This window comes from Maniola hyperantus, chromosome Z, assembly GCF_902806685.2.
Source record: "Maniola hyperantus chromosome Z, iAphHyp1.2, whole genome shotgun sequence".
NCBI lineage: Eukaryota > Metazoa > Arthropoda > Insecta > Lepidoptera > Nymphalidae > Maniola > Maniola hyperantus.
Window position 1 is genome coordinate 14,103,667 of NC_048564.1, and position 25,313 is coordinate 14,128,979.

Sequence of the window (25,313 nt, forward strand, 5' to 3'; positions counted from 1 at the left end):
TACGCGCCATTTTAATTTTTAACTCTATGTGTTAAATGTCACGTCAAAAGTACGGTTCACCTTTAACATATGGACTAAAATCGTACTTTTGACATGAAATTTGACACAAAAAGTTATAATGGCGAGTGAGGAGTTAAATTTTACGCGTTATACTATTGTAGGTAGGTACACTTTTTGACTGTCTGTGCTTTCTTGTTTCTTGATAAAATGTATATAGCAGGTAAACAGAATAACATCGTTGTCATATTATTATGATTCTATGACTATTGGAATAAAAAAATAAAAATAAATTGAATCGTCAGAGGCATCTACCACTGGTTTGGAATGTCTTTCCTACCGAGAAGAACCAGCATTGATTAATTTCGGGCTTAAAAATATTCTGTTGATTATTTTTTACGCTGAAAAGGTTTTTAAATACTTTTTCGAGTAGCAAAATTTAAGAGCCCCGATTTCACATTTGCCGGATTTAATCCAATAGGTAGAAATTACCCGAGAACTGAACTGAAAATCAGATCGTCGGAATGATTGTCAGCAGAATTTGCGGAGATTCCGACTTTTTTGTAATCTAGCAATTTGTACTTTTATTTAATCGATGGATTTGTAAATTATTATTTTTGTAAATTATTAATTGCCCGCGATTTCGTCCGCGTTTATTTTTTTCGTCCCGGTATTAGGTTTTTTGAAATTCCCGTGGGAACTCTATGATTTTCCGGGATAAAAAGTAGCCTATGTCACTCTCCAGGTCTTTATCTATATAGGTACCCATACAAAAATCACGTAAATCAGTTGCACCGTTACCACGTAAACCAACAAACAAATACACTTTCGCATTTATATTTAGTGTACTGATTGTATGACAAAATACTTTTATACACTAAAACCGCTTCTGGTAATAATGCACTAAGTAACATGAGAAAACGAACTCGTGTAACATAAGTGAAACATTTCCACGTGATATAGAAAGAAATGACGTCGCAAATGGAAGAAATATAACTCTGAATGGAGCATTGGAATGGCTCTTACGACATAATGCTCACAGTGGGAGTGAAAAAAGACATAAGATAGTGTGGCCACGTAAAGAAGTCGTCCGTTTGGAAACTTTTAGGGCCCGTGTAAATACATCGAATTTGAACGTATTCTTCTTTGTCGTTGCACTCTTAATAGCTGTGATAGTCTAGTGGTTAGTACGTCCGCCTTTTAATCGGAGGTCGGGGATCCGATCCCGGGCACGCACCTCTAACTTTTCGGAGTTATGTGCGTTTTAAGTAATTAAATATCACTTGCTTTAACCGTGAAGGAAAACATTGTGAGGAAACCTGCATGCCTGAGGGTTCTACATAATGTTCGCAAAGGTATGTGAAGTCTTCCAATCCGCGCATGACCAGCGTGGTAGACTAAGGCCATAAAACCTTCTCACTCTGAGAGGCGTGTGGAAGTCCCTACAAGAGACCTATGTCCAGCATTGGACGTCTATTGGTTGTTGATGATGATGATGATGATGATGACTCTGAGAGGAGACCCGCGCTCTGTAGTGAGCGGGCGATGGGTTGAACATGATGATGATGATGACCTGAACCTGTATCTGAATTTAAAAAAAATGGTCGTACGGCGAAATCGATGAGTGAGCGAGGGCCCTAAGCCAACTATGGTCGAACGGTTCAGATAATCGTTTCGGTCAGCGCTCGTATATTAGCAGATGACATCAGTACGGGTCCCCCCTGCGCCGATAAAGATGTCCGCTCAAGTGGTTTACGCGTTCACGGGATTTCTATATGAAATTGTTTCATTTGGACACGTTCCCGCAAAACGCTATGAAGTCTAATAGCTTTCGGGGCTCTTTTTATTCAGTTTATAAGATAGCTTTAGGTTTTTGAAAATAAACTGCAATAATTTATCATAATTATTTTGTACTATTGGATGCCCACGACTTTTTGAAAATCCCGTGGGAACTCTTTAAGTTTCCGGGATAAAAAGTTGCCTATTTCCTTCCCCGGGATCCAAGCTATCTATCTCTGTAACAAATTTCGTCAAAATCGTTTGAACGGTTGAACTGTGAAAAGCTGACAGATAGACACACTTTCGTATTTATAATATTAGTATGGATAGTATGGATTTTGTACGTACCTACTTAGGATCTTTTAGAGTTATAAGATAAGATCGAAGATAGATAATCTTTGTAAAAAATTTATATCAGCTAAAAGCAGAAACAGGTCGAGATGGCAATCGGGGTATGAGGCGGGGGGACGCACCCAACACCCGCACGGCTTCCGCACTACCCCGCACCGGGTTAGCGTGGGAGCTCTGTGGATGGGCGGGGCGGCGCGGCCCCACACCGATTGCCATACTGACCTGTCGCTTATTATTCACGTCTAATCTAGACTCATAGTCGAGTAAAAAAGATGAGGCTAAAATGCTTGGATTTTTATCCTCATCTTAATACACATAATCACTACGTACTTAAGTATATTATGGTTTGCGAGGAGGATTTGTGGGCGTTAAACTGTCTTACCCATAGAGTTAGACTATAGAGTAACAAACCATCGTTTTCCTAACTTTTCGAAGTTATGTGCATTTTAAGTAATTAAATGTCACTTGCTCTAACGGTGAAGGAAAACATCGTGAGGAAACCTGCATGCCTGAGAGTTCTCCATAATGTTCTCAAAGGTGTGTGAAGTGTACCAATCCGCACATGGAATAGAATAGAATAGAATAATGTTTATTCGAGGTATCATATCTAGAGCAAATATCTGAGGTACCAGACGCCCCAACGCTGATTTTTAGTGACCGTCTTTTATATTACCTATGGCCTGCCTGCTATAATTTAATACGCAATGTCGAACAAGTAGGTACACAATCACAGTGCGGCGGTTGCACCGAAACAAAAGCTTTGCGGGACATAGCTGCTCTCAGCTCTATAAACAAAACATCTCTCTGGTCTCACCTGGCTGCAGTGCTGTAAGTTCATTAAAAGAAGATTAAAAGAAACTTTCTCGCTAGAAAAAGTTTTTAAAACCTCGCTTGCGTTGTGTTGTTGTGAGCTCAAAAAAGTAAGAGTCACACACACACAAGCACACACACACAAGCATACACACACACTGTTGTAATACTATTATTGTATATACATTTTTATTCTACATCTATTCTGTTAAAACAGTTTTCATTATAATTTTAAGTAATCTCTTGTGGCCTTCTGTTAAGACTAGATTTAGATTTAAATAATAATTATGTTATTACGCTGTTGATTACTTTCAAATAAACAAAAAAAAAAGAGTTAGGGAGTTTTTGTTTCATAACTTTTTGTCCTTAAGCATCATCTGTATCAATCCATCCACTACAGAGCACGGGTCTCTTCTCAGAGTGAGAAGGGTTTTGGCTATAGACTACCACGCTGGCCAAGTAAATGACTATGAAGTCTAAGTCGGAAGCCGGCTAACCTGGAAGGGGTAAAGCGGTTTTATATAAACCCCTATGGTTTCTACACGACATCGTACCGGAATATTTAGAAATTATAAAATTCCAAATCCCTGCTAGGAATCGAACCTGCGACCTCCCACTAATAAGACCATAGCGCTTACCACTGCGCCAGAGAGGTCGTCTATGAGAGTTAAATATGTTGAAAAACCTAACATTTCATATTTCTAACCCCAGTGGTTTAGGATGTGCGTTGATAGATCAATCTGTCGGTCAGGGCAAGTTTTTTAATGTATATCATATTGATAATGCAACATACGTATTATAATATGTAGAATGTAGATTAATACTTGTATCAGATAACGCAGAGTACTAGAACAAGTACTCTTTCAAAAATTGATGGTCTTACCATCATGGTGGATGGTGGATTGGTGGTTAACACAGGATCTTCACTTTTGATCTGTCATGGGAAAGTTATATGGTACCATCAGTATCTCGACGCAAGCGCAAGTTAAAGGAATACAGCGCCATCTATGTCAAAAATTAGTAACAAATACCTGTCAAACTGTGTCTGTCAATTTCATAGTACATTAGTTAAATAAATATTTTTAAAAGGTGTGCTAAATTTTTGCTAAATCAGTACTAATACATTATGTATAGTTAAAACTATGTTATGGGAATTATGGAATACCGCGAGGTCTCTTAGTTCGGGGCGGGGTATATGTGTTTCTATAAAGCTTTAAAGCGTATTCCAATTTGTGGGCAGGTGAACCCGCCGTCGTCAGGGCTGATCGACCATGCGGTGAGCATGCGGCCGGACTACCACAGGGCAATCGTCGACACAATCGTCCACTACGGCTGGAAGGAGATCATTTACATTTACGACTCGCATGATGGTGAGTAAATTAATATCCTTTTCTTCCACTTCCTCGTAATTGACTACTTTACTGAAGAAAGGTTTTCACTACAGAGGCCTGCTATTTGGTCTTTACTGGCCGCACGCCAAAAATTTCCAAGAGGACTGTAATGAAAATTGCTGGACAGTTTCATACTGATGACGAGATTCTTTATGGTGTAGACTAAAATAAATTGAGCTTTTTTAGGTACACGATTTTATTAATATTTCTACTTGTATTTATAAAATCGTATATATTGTAGGATGACTTATTTTATCTTTTTAATAATTTTTTAATCGTTTTTTTTTAAATTATTTAATTATGTACCTATTATATCTTTTTTTTATCATTATTGTTTCTTTTCAATTTTTTTTTAATCTTTCTATATACATATTTTTTTGTCATTAATTTATAGTTTATAATTTTTTTTAATGATTTTTTTATCTTTTTTTTATTTCTTATTTAATTTTTACAATGATTTATCATTCTTATTTTTGTTATTTTTTTTTTTTAATTTTATATAATGAAAAAAACAAAAAAAAATTAAAAAAACCAAAATAATTAAAAAAAAAATTGTTTTTAAATTATTATTTTTTGAGTTTTGTTTTTTTTTATTTATTTTTTTATTTTTTAGGTTTTTTACTGGTACATAATATAATAATATACACATACATTTTCATATGAATTAAACCTTCGTTTCTTCTATTCTTTTTTTGTTTCCTCGCAATTGGAAGAAAAGTACTATACAATTCTCGGCCGAAATTAGCGATTACCAGCCTCGTTTAGTTTAAAAGTTTAAAACTTTCAAAATCTACTTGAGAAGTCCTCGGCTTCGCCTCGGCCTTCCAGTAATACTCGGCCAGTAATCGCTATATTTCAGGCCTGGAATGTAATATACTATTTCACTGCACTCGCTCGACAATGCGTTATTACATAAAAAAATACATTATAAAAAAAAGCCATTCATAGTACCGACATACAAAAGTGTCCGACCACCATGTCAGAGGAAAAAAGGAAAGAACACATTAAAAAAATGCCTTATTACAGACCTGTTATCTAAAGGTAAAGTACGACAACATTCCTATGACTTAGTCGGGCTGTAATGTTGTACTGAAATCCATTACGTATTATGGGATGTAACGTAATTTTCGGATTTCAAGCCGCTGCTTTAACGGTTGGGCAATTGAGGCTTCGGCTTCTTCTAATTTTACCTTTTTCCTTAAAATACAAAATGAGAAGCCTCATAATATTTGAGCGACCTAATATTTGTTTGAATGTCAACGTTACGTCCTGCATTTTTTTCAATATTTGGCAAATTATTTATTTATATACTGTACCCGTAGTACAAGATTTTACGTCTCACCAAACCAAACCAAATTCGAGAGTCGAAATACTTCCGCGTTACAGTAAACTGGATCTTAAATGCCTTGTTTTAAAGCTGAAGTTTGTCTACACTTCTACAGCCAGCGCTCCAAGCGGAAACATTGCGAAATGAAAATCAGTGGCATTGAATATTTGACTTCAATTCAAGGCTGTTTAGGTCCATTTTACTGTAACGCGGAAGTATTTCGACTCTCGAATTTGGTTTCGTTTGGTGAGATGTAAAATCTTGTACTACGGGTACTGAGCGGCATTTTATCTGAAATGAAGTGTTTCGTATAGAAAAACCACTTTTAAAAATACCACAATGAACAGAGTACTATGAGCTCGCATTTTTTTGAAAATTTTCTTTTGAAATTACTGGTTCACTAACCAAAGTGATTTTACCAAATCGCGAATTTGAAGTGGGAGGGAGGAAAGATACCACTGTGCGGCGGAGGCCAGTCGGAGGCTCCTTTTTCTGATCCTAGCCTTGGTATGATCCTATTTTTGCCTAGCGAAGCAGCGAGTGGTCGCTTCATAAATAATCATCATCATGATCAACCCATAGCCGGCTCACTACAGAGCACGGGTCTCCTCTCAGAGTGAGAAGGGTTTTGGCCATAGTCTACCACGCTGGCCATGTGCAGATTGGTAGACAACACACACCTTTGAGAACATTATGGAGAACTCTCAGGCATGCATGTTTCCTCACGATGTTTTCCTTCATCGTTAAATTAAGTGATAATTATTAATTACTTAAAACGCACATAACTCCGAAAAGTTACGAGTTGCATCTCTGCAATTGCATTGATCGAACCCCCGACCTCCGATTAGAAAGCGGACGTCCTAAACACTAGGCTATCACAGCACAGCTATACACTGTATATGATACAGCAGGCTGTCATAAATAATATTCACGATAAAAAATAACTTTTCTTACACAAATTGACCTGTATTATAAATTCATCAAGTTTCCATTAAGAAATTATAAATACTTACTTTTACGCAGCGTAACCTGTTAGAGCACATTTTGCTACTTTATTTTCTCAACTATATTATTTTAAAATGAACTTCGAAGTTTATTTTCTTGTCTAAAAGAATACGCTACCTTTAACTCATGCTCCTGGGACTTTTCTCCGAGCGTAAGGTAAATAATATTTACTAGCTGATGCCCGCGACTTCGTCCGCGTGGAATTATGTTTTTAAAAACCCCGTGGGAACTCTTTTATTTTCCGGGATAAAAGTAGCCTATGTCAATCTCCAGGTCTTCATCTATACCCATGCAAAAATCACTTCAAGTCATTGCACCGTTGCGACGTAATTGAAGGACAAACCAATAAACCATCAATAAACCAACAAACACACTTTCGCATTTATAATAAGGGTATTTACAAGAGCTTCGTTTTGGGTTTCGTACCTCAAAAGAAGAAAGGGATCCTTATAGGATCACTGTTTTGTCTGTGTGTCTGTCCGTCTGTCCGTCTGTTTGTCGTGTCTGTCAAGGAAACCTGTAATCGAGGAAGTAAATCAATCATTTTTCGCGGTTGATAACTAAAGCTAAAGACACACGATGACTCTTTACTCTAGGTGCTCTAGACACTCAGTGTATACAACGAGTGTCACGTGTGCCCACCACCGTGACACCTAGTTGCAGGTTGCAGTGTCGGTGTCAATCATTGTCCGCGACATCGCCGTGGAAACAGGACGTGGGCAGTGGCGTGCACAGGGTTTGAACCGCCAGGCACAGGGTAGGCACTAGTAAAGTAGGAGCCTGTTCACTGGCAGGTCATAATGAAAAATATGCATTGAGCTATTACAACTGGGGTAAGCAGTGCATTTATGCCTCTATGACCTGCACGCCACTGGACGTGGGTGATGTCCGACCCAAGTGTACGAATATTATAGCCAGGAGTGATTAGCGGCACGGCTTTCCCAGCAGACCTTCAGAAAAATTAAAAAGAGCAACCATCGAGTTTCTTGCTGGTTCTTCTCAGTAGGAACGGCATTCCGAACCAGTGGTAAATTAAAACTACCTGACGATTCATAAGCACTTTTAAAAAGTTTACTTGAATAAAACATATTCTGTTCTATTCTATTCTTCCACTACACTAGACCTGGGCCAATTCTGCCAGGTTTAAAAAAAAGAATATTAGCCATGTTAAATGACTAATATTCCCCCTTTCCCCTCCAACTAAGCATGAAGCTTGTGCTAGGAGTAGGTACGACAATAGTGCAACGGGCGGGGTTTGAACCGCCAACCTTTCGGTGTTCAGTCCACTCTTTTACCCGTTGAGCTATTGAGACTTTTAATTGAACTTATAGGGCCATCGGTGCAACACTCCGCCAAGGAAACCTTGTAAATTCATTTGGGACCACCCTGGGTGCAGTTTAAGCCATAAAGTTTGCCTTGATTTATAATCTAAGAGTAGACTAACACGAGTAGGTACATGAAGTTAATATTCTATACACTATGTATAGGTAGGTACACTTAGAACAAGTTTGCACAGCACGGCAAAGTTGATGCCCGCGACTTCGTAGGTGGAATTAGGTTTTTAAAAATCCCGTGGCAACTCTTTGATTTTCCGGGATAAAAAGTAGCCTATGTCACTCTTCAGGCCTTTATCTATACCCATGAAAAAATCAATCCGTTGCACCATTGTGACGTGATTGAAGGAGAAACCAACAAATAAACACACTTTCGCATTTATAATAAGGGTACTAATTTATATCCTGTAGTTTGAAATAAGCTTTGCTCTGATGTTATAGCTTTTCGATACTCGAAATTTATTAACGTTGTCGGGATGTGCAAACTCGTACTAAAACTATGGTGTTCAACTTGGCGCTCAATGAAATTCATAATATTATACCTAGCAAAGTTTCTATCAAATCCAAAGTGCAGTATTCTCTAGATTTACATTGTGTTGTTACCTAATACCTAAAAGATTAGTCCTGAAACAGATGTAGATTCAGGATCAAACCGAGAGCTCTCTCACTCTAGTTCACTCTGACAATACACAGTCACTATTCGTAGTCACTAACTCACTATAATCTGTCCGTTTAGGAAGGTAGGTACCTAACTAACAGTTTTGTTAGTTAGGTTTGTTAGTTGCGTTTGCACTTGGCCGGTTTTTTCAATATTTTTTGTTTCAAAGTCAAAGTACTTTTCTAACAAAATGCACTTGGCCGGTTTTTCTAATATTATTTGTTTCAAAGTTGACGTATTTTTCTAACAAAATGCACTCCGATTTTTTTAATATTATTTGTTTCACAAAGTCAAAGTCAAAGTATTTTTATAACAAAATGCACTCCGGTTTTTTCAATATTATTTGTTTCAAAGTCAAAGTATCTTAAGTATCTTTTATATCTATGAGCAATAAGGCCGCCTTAGAATACATTTTTTTTTTATTTTAGTTTTCGTTTCTGTAATAGTTATGTAATATTTTTTGTGTGCAATAAAGTATTTCTATCTATCTATCTTTCTAACAAAACGCACTTGGCCGGTTTTTTAATGTGGTTACGGTACAGTTATTTGTTTCAGCTCTGTCGGCAAGTTTTACTGCGAGATGAAATGAAAGGATATGACGCAATGCGGCTTGCATCGTCGTAAAGGCATAATGCATTTACAACGCTGCGTCAAGTACCTAATAGGTACTAACATTTATACGTCGTGATATAATTTAAGCTGTGGTAGCCCAGTGGTTAGGACGTCCGCCTTCTAATCGAAGAGTACCGGGCACGCACCTCTAACTTTTCGGAGTTATGTGCGTTTTAAGTAATTAAATATCACTTGTTTTGACGGTGAAGGGAAACATCTTGAGGAAACCTGCATGCCTGAGAGTTCTCCGTAATGTTCTCAAAGGTGTGTGTAGTCTACCAATCCGCACATGGCCAAACCCTTCTCACACTGAGAGGAGACCCGTGCTCTGCAGTGAGCCGGCGATGGGTTGATCATGATCATTAGATATAATTTAATAATACTATTAGCATTCGGGAAATAATATAGCTATATTCTGTCAATGAAACAATTTTTGAATTGGGATGAGTCGTTTTAGAGATTACGCCTATTTGACGAAGGCCATGAAGCTGTTTTTCGCTATGGGGTATAATATTATATATATATATATATAGATATATATATATATATATATATATATATATATATATATATCATAGTACGTATATCATAGTCCGGTCGAATAATTAGACATTCAAAGATGCAATAATTAGCATAGGGCTAAAAATTTGAAAAAAAAAAAAAAAAAAAAAAATGTAAAAATTGGTTTTTCGCATTTTTCAAATGTTGGATCGATGGGGACTTTTTACAATTCATTTATAATATACTAGCTTATGCTCGCGACTTCGTCCGCGTGGACTACCCCCCTACCCCCTTAGGGGTTGAATTTTCAAAAATCCTTTCTTAGCGGATGCCTACGTCATAATAGCTATCTGCATGCCAAATTTCAGCCCGATCCGTCCAGTAGTTTGAGTTGTGCGTTGATAGATCAGTCAGTCAGTCAGTCAGTCACTCACCTTTTCCTTTTATATATTTAGATTGGTGATCCCAATATTCTGAGCAATTTTTAGCTCTATGCGAGTATCCAACGAATCCTCCGAACCTAAGTCCTAGAACCGAACCTAGATTCTCGTAGATAACCACCAAACTTAATTTCAAAAGCGACAACGATGTAGATGATTAGGTATTTTAAAAACTCATTAAGTAGGTATCTATATTTTCAAAATCACCAGTGTGAAAATCCAGAGTTGAAAGCAGTAAAAGACTGAACCGATATCATTACGAAATCCTTGAGTGTAGTCTCAATCCGACCAGCGGACGTAAAACTTAATGGTCCATACCGTTACGAGCGACACACTGCACCACCCGATGAAGAGTTATTGTGAGCTATCCAAATAATATGACTATTTCATCTTCTCTTTCTTCGGATGCCTTTCCAACTAAAGAAAGAGTAAAGAGAGTTCTATTTTTACCGAGAAATAGTTCCATGGCTCTCGCGATTCTTGTTAACCATCTGTTAACCCTTTTTTTAACGCTGGGAAATGCGTTTACGCATCCCCCCCTCCTGGAAGCTAGCCAGCTAACCAGTCAGCCAACCAACTAGAAGGAAGGTATATGGATGGGACTCGCCGGCCGAGAGGCGACCGGAATACCCACTATCCATCTGTTAACCCTCGGACCATGACTTGTTTCGGCAACCGACGCCTCTTCTTTTGGCATTTTTTCATGACAACAATTGCTAAATTCCACCCTCGGATGTTGAGTGGTCAGTAGGTACTCTTTTCAAAAACTGCATGGGTGAGAGTTTTCCATAATGTTCTCAAAGGTGTGTGAAGTCTGCCAATCCACACTTGGCCAGCGTGGTAGACTAAGAACTACTCTAAGAGAAGACCCGTACTCTGTAGTGAGCTGGCGATGGTCAAAATCAATGTCAAAGTCAAATCATTCATTCAAAGTGTTCTAACTTCTAACGGTACGATAAATCTACATAATCCAAGTAACTTTACGCAAACGTAAACAACTGCACTTTGATTCTTCCTTATACCATCGTAAGAGAAGATCAACTCCCACAGAACAGAACTAGCAAGTAAACATGTGTATGCTAGCCCAATAATATACAACAAAGGAAATTATCACTTAAACATCTACCCTGCGAATCAACGAACTTGTAAAATACCACTTTCTTATAGTGACGCGGTAGATATCGTAACTTTGAAATAATGCATTAATCCATCCACACATACACACACACAAAAATTGTTCTTTCCTCTCGACCTGTCGCGTACTGTAGGTACCTACAGTATTGTATTATTTATTCTATACCTATAGTATTGTACTCTTTTTGATAATCAGTTGTTGGATTTGTAGGATGATATACCTACCTATTATATATTTTTAATTGAGATACAAGTTAGCCCTTGACTGCAATCTCACCTGATGGTAAGTGATGATGCAAACATTTATTTTTATGCATAATAGTTTTTGATTTATCGTTCAAAATGTTGAAAAACTATGACTACACCACAGACGTACTTTTCGTACGTAGTACGGAACCCTCGGTGCGCGTGACTGACTCTCACTTGACCAGTTTTTTTTTCAATCCTATTATTATCGTCGACGGTAGTTTGCCGCCATTACGATCGTAAAGTTTTACGTTCGCTACTCTAACTGTAATAGCCAAGAAGATCCTAATAATGATAGCAGATTAGTCTGGTGATGCACTTTGCTCCACTGTGGTACACTTACTTACTTTGTTCTTTTTATCTTTGTGATTTTTAGGGCTCCGTACCTCAAAAGGAAAAAGGAACCCTTATAGGAACACTTCGTTGTCTGTCTGTCTGTCGTGTCTGTCAAGAAACCTACAGGGTACTTCCCGTTGACCCAGAATATGAAATTTGGCAGGTAGGTCGAAGGCACGTAGGTAGAATACAAATAGGTAGGTAGGTCTTATTGTTACATCACAAAAAAATTAAAGGTCCCGAACAAAATATTATATGAGGGGGCACGGCAGTGCCCCCGCCAAGACGAGCCAAACTAAGGGACGGGGTTAGTTTAACTAAATATTATGTTGGGTATCACTAGGGATAAAATCCGGAACGAGGAAATTCGCAGAAGAACAAAAGCGACCGACATAGCTCAAAGGATTAGCGGGCTGAAGTGGCAATGGGCAGGTCATGTCTGTCGCAGAACCGACGGCCGATGGGTCAGACGTGTTCTGGAGTGGAGACCACGTACCGGTAAGCGCAGTGTGAGACGACCCCCAGCCCGCTGGACCGATGACCTGAAGGTGGTGGGGAGCGGATGAATGAGGAAGGCGGAGGACCGTGTTTGGTGGCGCGTTCTTGGAAAGGCCTATGTCCAGCAGTGGACGCAAACAGGCTGATGGATTGGATTGATTGGATTAACTAAATAACATCAAGATGGTGCGGTCCGTCATTAACTTGCATGTTTTTGTCATATTGGTTTGCGATGTAAGTTGGTTCGGAACCCTTCGTGTGTGAGTCCGACTCGCACTTGACCGGTTTTTTGTATTTTTTCTTCTGAGGGCCTGCCTTATTCGAAAATGATACCAAACTTGACCTAGTAGCTTAACTAATGTTGCTATCAAAATCGTACTATTTTTTTTTCATAAAAAAAGATTTTGCTTACTTTACAAAGAAACCACTTTTAACTTACTGAGTTAGTTTAGATGGTCTGCAAAAATCTCTAAATAATTTTGCCGATTCAATCCTTATTTTCAATTTCAAACATTTTCAGTAAATATTTTAAATTAAAATAAAGCTTTTACTTTTAAAAACCTTTTTCGAAAATCTCGAGATAATAAAAACTCATCATAATCTTCATCAACAAAACAACCCATCGCCGGCTCACTACTGAGAACGGGCTTCCTCTCAGTAGGTAAGTAAGAGAAGGGTTTGGCCATAGTCCACCACGCTGGCCAAGTGTGGATTGGCAACTTCACACACCTTTGAAAACCTTATAGAGAACTCTCAGGCATGTAGGTTTCTTCTCGATGTTCTCCTTCACCGTTCAAGCAAGTGATGTTTTTTAAACGCACATCAATCCGAAAAGTTATAGGTGTGGGCCCGGGATCGAATCCCCGACCTCCCGAATAGGAGGCGGACGTCCCGTAACTAATACGGTATTTGACTATGTCAAGAATAAATTATTTCTCAGTGATTATTAAATAGATGGGCTTCCAAAATACCTAAAATCCACGTTCTTAGTTAGTTTTATGTGTGACAAGTGACAACCATATTTTTAAATTATCGATTAAATTTAAAAAAAGCACGTCAAATGATTGTGACGTCACACACCTGTATTTCATAGAATCTCGCATACTAAGCGTGCGTTTTGACGTTTGATAAAAAGTAAACTAATGTCAAATACCGGATTCTATTTGAAAGTATAATTATCATAAGCTTGTTACAGCTAAAACTACTCATACCAAACTTTCTCGCGGGAAATTTTCGCTAAGTATGAGCGAAAGGTGAAGTTATAATTATTAGTGAATGGTAAGATAAATTGCCCGAGGAAACTTGCTTGACTAAAGACTTTTATACTTAATCAATTAGGTAATTATATCCATCCACCGAGATCTGGGTTAGTATAGGGCTCTCTTTTACGTCATCATCACCATCATCAACCGATAGACGTCCACTGCTGGACATAGGTCTCTTGTAGGAACTTCCACACGCCACGGTCTTGCGCCACCCTGCGACTCGTCTGATGTCGTCCGTCTTCCCGTGCGAGGTCGCCATTCCAACACCATGAGACCCCAACGTCTATCGGTTTTACGAACTATGTGCCCTGCCCACTGCCCATTGCCACTTCAGCTTCGCAACCCGTTGAGCTATTTGGGTTACTCTAGTTCTCCTACGGATCTCCTCATTTCTGATTTGATCACGTAGAGAAACTCCAAGCATAGCACTCTCCATCGCCCGCTGAGTGACTCTGAGCTTTCTTATGAGCAATATAGTTCAGCCCAGTGCGAGTCAGACTCGCGCACAGAGGGTTCCGTACTACAGTTGTATTTTTCGATATTTTACACGATAAATCAAAAACTATTAAGCATAAAAGAAATAAAAAACTGTGTTAGAATGTACAGGTAAAGGTTCATAATATTATGATATGCCAAATAGTATAGTTATATTACTTTGAAAATTGAAAATACTAATTATTTGTTCATGAACATATTTTTTTTTTCTTTGAGATGTAACTACAAATTCACGGTTTTCGGATTTATTCCTTTATTTGTGCTATTAGACCTAGGTACTTACCAAATTTCATGACTCTAGCTCAACGGAACGTAGGTACTCTATAGGTTTTCTTGACAAACATAAACGGACAGACAGACAACAAAGTGATCCTATAAGGGTTCCTGTTTTCCTTTTGAGGTACGAACCCCTAAAACACTCTTTTTGTATCGAGGTTAAAAACAAAAGGTTTTCATTGCAATACACTGAATTCATCGGCCGTTGTTGAAATCAATTTATATCAATCGGTGCTGAACAAAATGAGGAGAAAATCCGGAACGCAATTTAGCAAAAAGACTAAACCTTTTTGAAATGTGTAACATAGGCATAAAATTAATTTAAACCGATAAACCGATTCGTTTTAACGGAGCTTTGATGAAATAAAGCGATTTATTTGTTCTTAAATTAGTCATTTAGATCATCATCATGATAAACCCATCACTGGCTCACTACAGAGCGCGGGTCTCCTCTCAGAATGAGAAGGGTTTTGGCCATAGTCTACCACGCTGGCCATTTGCGGATTGGTAGACTTCACACACCTTTGAGAACATTATGGAGAACTCTCAGGCATGCAGGTTTCCTCACCACGATGTTTTCCTTCGCCGTTAAAGCAAGTGATATTTTAAATACTTAAAACGCACATAACTCCGAAAGGTTACAGGTGCGTGCCCGGGATCGAACCCCCGACCTCCGATTAGAAGGCGGACGTCCTAACCACTAGGCTATCACAGCTACGCAGCGTGTCAATTACCTGGCGGAAACACTACATCAATCATTATTACAATCGCAATTAAATTATTTCTTTAGGCACCGCTCTTGCCAAATCACAGCCAGAGCCATTTGATTCCATTGCCGATACAAAATTGTGTATTCATTCGTATCGAAAGTATGCAATACGACTCAACTTGCATATGCAAGATGATATCGTCCAATTTATTCACAACTTGTATGGTTCGGACATTTTTCTATTACAGTTCTTGCAATTCAGGAAGGCGAGTGGACTTTACTTGTGTTACGTCGGATACACGGGCATTGCGTAAGTGTGCGTGCATGTCGGACCAATCAGTCGCGAGCAAGCGCTCGCAAACGCACACATTCAGTGTTCGTTACTTATACCGATACGACTTAAACACTAGCACGAGCCACTCGCCTTCGTGAATTGCAAGAACTGTACGAATACGGAACTTTGACATTGTTCTTTTAAATCTAAAAGGAATGATTGGTTCTTAATATCACAGCTGAGCAAACCTGTAATTTTGATAATGAATCATTTTTAGGGTTCCGTACCTCAAAAGAAAAAAAAGGAACTATTACAGGATCACTTTGTTGTCTGTCCGTCTGTCCGTTGTGTCTGTCAAGAAAACGTATAGGATATTTCCCGTTGACATAGAATCATGGGGTAGGTAGGTCTTATAGCACAAGTAAAGGAATAAATCCGAAAACCGTGAATTTGTGGCTATGTCACAAAAAATGTGTTCATGAAAAAATTGTGAGTATTTTTAATTTCCAAAGTAAGATAACTATACCAAGAGGGTTATCATATGGAAGGCCTTTACCTGTACATTCTAAAACAGATTTTTATTTGTTTTTAGTTTTTGAGTTATTGTGCAAAATGTTGAAAACATACGACTGTAGTACTTACGGAACCCTTGGTGCGCCAGTCGGACTCGCACTTATTAGCAATTCATTCATTTGTGAACAACTCTGTTGGTCAGAAAGTGTTTTAATGGATTTGATGATGGCAAGTGATATTATAGCTTCATATATCATGCCCCCTAAATCTAGAATTGCTTCTTTTCGGAAACATGCTCTCAAAGTTTGGGACTTCGCCGGGTTTTTCCCAAACCCACCTTTTTAAATCAATCATTTCCTATAAGAAAGCTCAGAGTCACTCAACGAGTGAAGGAGATAGCTATGCTTGGAGTTTCTCTACATGATCAAAATAGAAATTAGGAGGGAGGGAGGGGGGGGGGGGGTAACAGATATAGCGCGACGGGTTGCAAAGTGAACTGAAGTGGCTGTGAGCGGAACCAGTCTGAAGAGCCAATAGACGTTGGAGTCCCAAGGTACCGGAGTGGCGACTTCGCACCGTAGACCGTACAGCTCAGCGTTGACTCCACTCCTCGAGCTCGACAGATGACATCAAACGAGTCGCATCGAGCCACTGGACTCAGGCGGCACAAGACCCTGGCGTGCAGAAGTACCTACAAGAGACATGCCCAGCAGAGAATGATGACGACGGTGACAATTCCATTAATCATGCAGATTATGGAATGATGGAGCAGAAGTCCAGATATTTGCCAAGCAAACATCATCATGATCAACCCATCGCCGCCTCTCTACAGAGGACGGATCTCCTCTCAGAGTGAGAAGGGTTTTGGTCATAGTCTACCACGCTGGCCATGTGCGGATTGGTAGACTTCACACACCTTTGAGAACATGGAGAACTCTCAGGCATGTAGGTTTCCTCACGATGTTTTCCTTAACCGTTAGAGCAAGTGATAAGTTTAATTAGATACTTAAAAAGCACATAACTCCGAAAAGTTAGAGGTGCGTGCCCGGGATCGAACCTGTAAGGGCGGTAAATTGGGCGGAATGGAAATCTACCCGGATACGGAATAATCTACCACCTTACAAAGATTAGAGGAAAAAAAAATAATTTACTTGATCTATCTACCTAGTAAAGAATAGAAGCTAGCCGTCGACTCCCTTGTAATGTATATGAGGTGTTATAAATGAAATTTGCTAGATGTTAGGCAAAATTGTTTTTAATGTAACTTTTACCGAGGTCGCTTAATACAGAATGGTGGCTAATAATGCTTAGTTATTCTAGCTTAATGCCAAGACTTAATTTAGATACATTAGAATGACTTAGGTAGATAGTACATAAGATCTATGTTTTAAATTTAAGATGCCATTGGCATGGAATAGACAATGACACAGTAAAATTCATAAAATTGTTTCAAAATAAAAGCTCAGTAGTAAAGACAGGGTTCTTACTGTACACATACACTAAGAAGGTTCACTAAACTGTTGCAGGATACAAACATTTGCTTACTTGTAGGTGCGAAGACTGCAAGGTAGCTGGACGGCATCGGCCAAGATCCAAAACTCAATTTATTTGATTCTTCACAACCGAAATGTTTCATTACAAAGATTTTCACCAAGTCTTATCCATAGCAATTAAGTTGTCAACGTGAATGTGCAAAAGAAATAAATACGAAAACCGAAAACGCAAACGGAAAACTAAAACGGAAAACTGAATCTAAACGTAAAACGTAAACGTAAAAAACGGAAAACGTAATCCCTGTAACAAAGAAAAACAAGATCACAATTTGCGCTGTGTGAAAACTTCGACACGTGGAATCCTCCCGATCAAACACAACTCACCCATTGAACCCCCGGCCACCAATGGCCTTCAGAAGTCCACCCACAACCCATTATCCTCATCTATTTGGGAAGCCAAAATAACTGGAACTGAAAGAAATCATAAAATTAGGACTCTCCCCAACCAAACCGCCACTTTGTCGAATCCACACTACCTGACTCCCCACTCACCATAACTGATGAAACATTGAAAATACGCCAGGACGACCAAATTTATCACTATTGTATTTTCCCAGGCGAAGCCATGGGCGAAAAGAGTGAGACTTTCCTGGAACGAAAAAAATTCGTCTTCACATGTTGACTCCAGGAAAATTCCAAATCTCACCCATCGGTGCCGCCAGACGCAACCCGAGTGTGGCCGCTCTCAGCCAGCTCGATCACGAAGCCAATTCATTTTTGAATATTTGCGGAACCCAAGGATATATTATAAGAACCGTTTTGTTAATGACCCAACAATAAACAAATGATATTATGGTTTTATTCAACTATTCCGTTTCACTTTTACGACAATTGACAACGAAGCAAACGCCATCCATTGTGGCTCGAACGAACCCCGAACATCGACCCACGCGCAGTTCCGCACCCTGATGCCAGGTGGCACCAACACACTTTGAACAAAATAGATCTTAATCAAAAGCGAGACGCCAATCAGTAGTTCAAAATTTACAACGTCACAATACTTCCCCTCCTACGAAAAGGTTCAACAGGTTGAACCACGCTGCCCTCAGCGTCATCCAACAACTACTAACAATTTGCCTGAAACAAACAAACAAAAAAACACAGAAGTTACGCGTGAACGCACATCTACTACTAACAAGGAAAATTGTCTAACAAAATAAATATACTGAAAACAGTGTAAGGTTTTATACATTATACTTAACTACACAACCCTAACTTCTAAAAAGAATATATACAAAAAAACTTCATGGTGTCTAAGACACTTGAGTGGAAACATCTTGGCATCATTCTTCAGCTGACTGATAGAATGCGTCTAGGCCTACGGTGGTTCACTCTTTTAAACTACCATCGTAATATTTGTTACTCAACAAATACGGAAAATCTGGTTGTGAACGGGTCCATCTGATATGGCAACCGTTCTCTATCCCATTCGGAAAATTAAAACCGAATCAAAATCGGAATATGAGAAAAAAAAAAAAAACGAAATAACTCTCCTAGAAAATAGATCTCGGAACAGAATCGGAAAAATAACAGAAATGATCCATTATCTAGAAGGAAAACGAAAACAAAACACAAAACCCCCCCTTTTCGTTATCCCCAAAGTACGATATTTGCATTTTTACTTTCTCAACCGGTTGGTCTACCACAAGCATTCCAATCATCACATATTCATCCCTACATACATCCACTACATTCCTCCTCAACTGAACCATGGTAATGTAACTGTTAACTCAGAACATCACTACACTCATACAAATTCCTAATTGAATATTGATAACTTAAATATTCAAACAGTTTTGACCAAACTAAGTAATGGCAAATATCTACTTCTTAATATCCTTAATATGCCAAGTGCCTATTGGGTGGTTGTCAGCTACTCTAACTAGTTCGTAAACCAAAGGTGACAAAACCTTGACAACCCTGCACTTTTCATACTTAGGTGCCAGCTTAGCTGCGAAAAAATTTGTAGCGTCGCTTTGTGGATAGGTCTTTTTCCACACTATATCCCCAACAGAATAGCTTGCAGACCTACGCCTTAAGTTGTAATGCGTTGCATACTCTGCATGAGCCTGAAACAAATTTCTCCTAACCTGACCAAATATGTCCTCCAAAGATCCAAACTTTCCTGCGTATTCCTCCCTTGGAATTCCGGCCTCGTACTCCTTATCCGTGTCCTTATAGAAGGAACCATTTAAGACCGGTTCTCTAGCGTGGACAAGGAAGAACGGGGAGAATCCAGTGGATTCATTAACCGCACTGTTTATGGCGAACTGGACCTTGTACAGGTTTTCGTCCCAGGACCTGTGGTTATCTTTCACAAAAGCGGCTACAGCAGTCATAACAACCTTATTGTACCTCTCAACAAGGTTAACTTGCGGAGTGTACAGTGGTGTGTAGTGTAATTTCGGAATATTATAACGCTTAATGAGATTACGGAATTCAGATCCTGTAAATTGGGACCCATTGTCCACAATCACAGTCTCTGGAACACTATGGTTCAAAAATACAAAATTCTCTAGCGCTTTAACAACAGCGGCACCTGTGGCACGCCGTAACGGAAACAACATTGTATATTTCGAAAAACAACACGTCACCACAAAAAGAAATGTAAATCCTGATTTAGACCTAGGCAAAGGTCCGACTAAATCAGCCGAAATGACCTGAAAAGGTCTCTCGCAGACTTTAGGCTTCCCTAGCAGACCTGGAGTGGCTGATGTCGTGTGTTTATACGCAGAGCACTACTACTTACTACTAGGTAGATACTCTTTACTAGGTAGATAGATCAAGTAAATTATTTTTTTTTCCTCTAATCTTTGTAAGGTGGTAGATTATTCCGTATCCGGGTAGATTTCCATTCCGCCCAATTTACCGCCCTTACAAATGGCGCCCGAACAGGGACCCACGCGCAGTTCCGCACCCTGATGCCAGGTGGCACCAACACACTTTGAACAAAATAGATCTTAATCAAAAGCGAGACGCCAATCAGTAGTTCAAAATTTACAACGTCACAAACCCCCGACCTCCGATTAGAAGGTGGACGTCCTAACCACTAGGCTATCACAGCTAACATCAGTATCCGTCAATCAAAGCAGTGACTATGGCAAACCGTGACCCCACTTGGTAGAACTTCCTCCCACCTAAACTTTATACAAGTCTATCAAAAAGTTCAGTCGGTACATTAATTAGCAGGCGATCGTCCGTCAATGATCCCGTTCTAATGATAGAAACTTTTGTGTTTTTAGGTGGAAGCCGTTGATATAGAAACCCAAGATAAATACGATGTGCGTAACATCCCGATAAGCTGAGGTTAAGATGTGTAGTTGTACCAAAAAAAAAATCAGCCTCATAGTGTGATACCCATGGCAAATATTATGAAGATTTAAAGAATTTGTTTAAAATTGTAATGTAACAATCCTGCAAACAGCTGATCGCGGAAATGAACTTGCCAAAAAAACCGACTTTCAAAACCACTACTAAGTAAAAAATAACTTTTGTTTCTACACGTATTGTGTACACACACACACACGTGTGTGTTCTACGTATGTATACGTGTTCTACACGTATGTTGTATGTATGAAGTCGGGTGAGCTTTACGCTGTAGTTGCTTTTATTATGCTCTACCGACTTAATACATACATACACGTGTAGAAACAAAAGTTATTTTTACTTTGTAGCGTGTTGAAAGATAATAGTTTTTGATTTATCGTGCATCGTGTCGATAAAATACGATTGTAGTTCGTAATCCTCAGTACGCGCTTGGCTGGTTTTTTAATTGATTCAAATTACTCAATAATATTTTATTTTTATTTTTGAGTGAGGAGCGCTTGTGATTTTTCTTTTAGTATATCAATGGCAGCCAATGAAAATTTGGGGGGTGAATTCGTATTCTATAGGCACAAAACGCCATCAATATTCATTATTATTGGTTATAAGTTTAAAATTAATACAACTTGTTCAATAGCCCTCGAGAAGTCCTCCACTTGGGAAACAACCATCTGAGGAGTACGCTTAGTACTTATAAGATTTTACGTCTCACCAAACGTTGCTAGAATTCGAGAGTCGAAACACAATACCGTCAAAGTAAAATGGACCTAAAGAGCCTTGAATGGAAGTCAATACAATGCCACTGATTTTAATTTTGCAACGTTTCCGCTTGGAGCGCTGGCTGTAGATGTGTAGACAAACTTGAGCTTTAAAACAAGTCAGTTAAGATCCAGTTTACTATAATGCGGAAAGTGTTCGACACTCGAATACTATCAACGTTGGTGAGACATAAAATCTCATACTAAGCATTCTGATACCCAATAACTTAATATAAATACCTATTCAAGGGTTGAAGACGAGTGTATTGTTCAATTAATTTCCTTAGGAAAGTTTCGGTTCCCCCCTGTGCCCGGGAGGGATGCGTAAACGCATTTCCCAACGTTATAAAACCGGCCAAGTGCGAGTCAGGCTCACGCACCGAGGATTCCGTACTACAGTCGTTTTTGAAGTAAGACACAATTCGAAATCTATACCTAAATATAATAACTGTGATACTAGAATAATTTTTGTGTCTTAAAATCTAGTCAAGATATAGAAAAAAATTCAGATGGGTCTGATTTTTTACGATATTTTTACAAGGTTTTATTAGCATTTCCGGTACGATGCCGTGTAGAAACCAAAGGGGTAAGGTTTAATAAAAACTGCCATACTCCTTCCAGGCTAGGCCGCTTCCATCTTAGATTGCATCATTACTTATGACCATGCATGAAATTGCAGTCAAGGGCTATAGCTTGTATCTGAATAAAAAAAAACATCAATGCATGTATGGGCAACCTTATTTCAATCGTTACTTTTTAGGGTTCCGTACCTCAAAAGGAAAAACGGAACCCTTATAGGATCACTTTGTTGTCTGTCTGTCTGTCTGTCTAGAAACCTACAGGGTACTTTTTTAGGCAGGTAGGTAGATCTTATAGCTGGCTTTAGGGGAAAAATCTGAAAACTGTGAATTTGTGGTCACATCACACAAAAAAAAAATTATTGTGGTCATAAACTAATAATTAGTATTTTCAATATTCGAAGTAAGATAACTATATCAAGTGGGGTATCAGATGAAAGGGCTTTACCTGTGTATTCTAAAACAGATTTTTATTTATTTTTATGCATCATAGTTTTTGAATTATCGTGCAAAATGTCGAAAAAATACCACTGGTAATACGGAACCCTCGGTGCGTGAACCTGATTCGCACTTGGCCGGTTTTAACGTTAACATAGCGGTACTTTAGTATCGCTACGAAAAAAAAAATAACAGTAATTCGGTCCCTGGATATTCTCATGATTTCCTCATGTATCATCATAATACAACACATTTACACATTACAGAAATTTCTTTCCCGGCTAAAAGGCGAAGTATTCCATTCTTTCGCCTTTGTAGATTTCTATTATAGGACGTTCACGTATGATAATAAAGCGAACGTTTTCCGTGCGTTATACGTTGGAATTCGATTTATTCAATATATTAGGAGCTGAAACGCCTTCAGACAGAAATGTACGCTACTACCTACCCTGTACCCTAATAGCGCAACATCTCATGGCGTGTGTTATGTGACTTTTATTTAAAAAATCTCTTTACACTTGAATGTTAATAAAGGTCATCCTATTAGCACAGTCACAGTCCACGACGGTTAGGGAACTTTTAACAAAACGTCGGGGGCTTCGACCTCACTGGCAGGCGTCAATTAACGTTAGTACTTAGTAGGTACATTTGACGAGCTCTATTTTCAAAACGCGCGCTTAGTAGGTATGCGAGATTCTATGGAATACCGGTGTGTGACGTCACAATAATTTGACGTGCTTTTTTTAGTTTTAGCGAAAATTTATTAAAATGGTTATTACCCTTAAAACTAACAAAGGACGTGGATTTTACGCATTTTGGAAGACCCTCTATTTAATAATCACTGAGAAATAATTTATTTTTGATGTAGTCGAATACCCAATTGAAACAAAAACCTCTAATTAAACACCTGGCACCATTACAAAAGCATCGATGTCAAAAGAATCAAAATGCATTAGCGTTGAAGGTAATTGGATTTACATTGAAAATAATAACGTTTCAGCGGCGAACGGGATATTTCATTTTAGGCACAGGTCACAACAGGGAACTTCTAACAAAAGTCGGGTCTTCTACGTCACTGGCAGGCGTCAAAAGTAAGAACATTTGACGCCGGTGGCCATAAAGTAGCCCTATTTTTCTATGATTTCACGTTAGCATAGCCTAATTGATAACTAGATAATTTGATAACTATATAATTTTATAACTAGCTGATGCCCGCGACTTCGTACGCGTGGATTTAGGTTTTGAAAAATCCCGAGGGAACTCTTTGATTTTCCGGGATAAAAAGTAGTGTATGTCACTCTCCAGGTGTTAAACTATAACCATGCAAAATATCACGTCGATCGTTGCTCCAGTGCGGCGTGATTGAAGGACAAACCAACAAACCACCAAACCACCAAACCACCAAACCAACAAATCAATAAACCAACAAACAAACACACATCAGACGTCAGCCGAAATAAAAATATACTATCAGCTCGAAACTTCAGTCTACTGCTGACGTCATTAAAACGGTGGCCACGCGCATTAGCAATTTGCGGGACTATATATTTTCACGATCGCAATCACCTCTCATTGGTTGACGTTCTCTCACAATTGGCTACAATACATTGTTGTAACAAGAATAGCATAAATTAAGACAATCCTAACAATTGCAACTGTAGGTAATAATGATGAACAGGCGACTCTTGCTCTAATCAATTAGTTGCCATTCTTCTACTCCCTGTCATCTACTCTACTCGCCACCAATCGCGGCGTATCGACTCTACTCACCGAGCTTGGTGTGCCCTGGGCCTAAGAGACCTCAACACTTTATTGGATTATGAACTGTTTGGTAATATTTTATGAAGACCCCGCTGGCTACAGAATTTGAACTTTACAGTGTCTATTGATTTTATATTTATTAAGGTTTCTATGACAACGTTAAGGGGCGGCAGCGGCACAGACAATGGGTAAATTATCTCTATTGAAATGAAATTAGATGAAAATCTCGAGTTGTTAATTCGGATCTAATATACTAACGTTAACAACTAACTACTACTACTAATACTACATATTACTATTATGTACTAGTTACTAATCATCGATTTGTCTGTCTGTCTGTCAAGAAACCTACAGGGTACTTACCGTTGACCTAGAATCATGAAATTTGGCAGGTAGGTAGATCTTATAGCTGACATTTGGGGAAAAATCTGAAAACCGTGAATTTAGGGTTAGATCACACAAAAAAAATTAAATTGTGGTCATGAACTAATAATTAGTATTTTCAAATTTCGAAGTAACTTTATCAAGTGGGGTATCATATGAAATGTATTCACTTGTGCATTCTAAAACAGATTTTTATTTATTTTTATGCATCATAGTTTTTGAATTATCGTGCAAAATGTCGAAAAAATACGACTGTAGTACGGAACCCTCAATGCGCGAGCCTGACTCGCACTTGGCCGGTTTTTTATTCATTAAGCACAAGCAAACGCTTGACCAAAATCGCACATGATGGAAAGTGATGAAGAGTTTTCCTAGAAGATGCCTATTCACTCTTGTTTTAAAGACACCCGGGTTATATTATGGAGAAACTAAGGATAGAAGACAAAATCATCTAAGTAACTAACACAATGGTTACTTTTTACGAAAATGGTGGCGTAAATTGTACCCAATTGGCGCAAAAGAAAGCTGTAACTCAATTCAATATACTCGTAGGTAAAAGACTTTTC

The 25,313-nt window shown here is 38.7% G+C and overlaps 1 protein-coding gene across 2 annotated transcripts in view; it reads left to right on the plus strand.

Annotated features, from left to right (window-relative positions):
- LOC117995883 (glutamate receptor 1-like) overlaps window positions 1-25,313 on the plus strand; it is a 117,386-nt gene that overhangs the window by 45,478 nt on the left and 46,595 nt on the right. For both annotated transcript variants that reach the window (XM_069508634.1, XM_034983894.2), the window contains exon 4: window positions 4,178-4,307. In XM_069508634.1, the coding sequence (XP_069364735.1) occupies window positions 4,178-4,307 (130 nt within the window). The remainder of the gene's footprint in view (window positions 1-4,177; window positions 4,308-25,313) is intronic.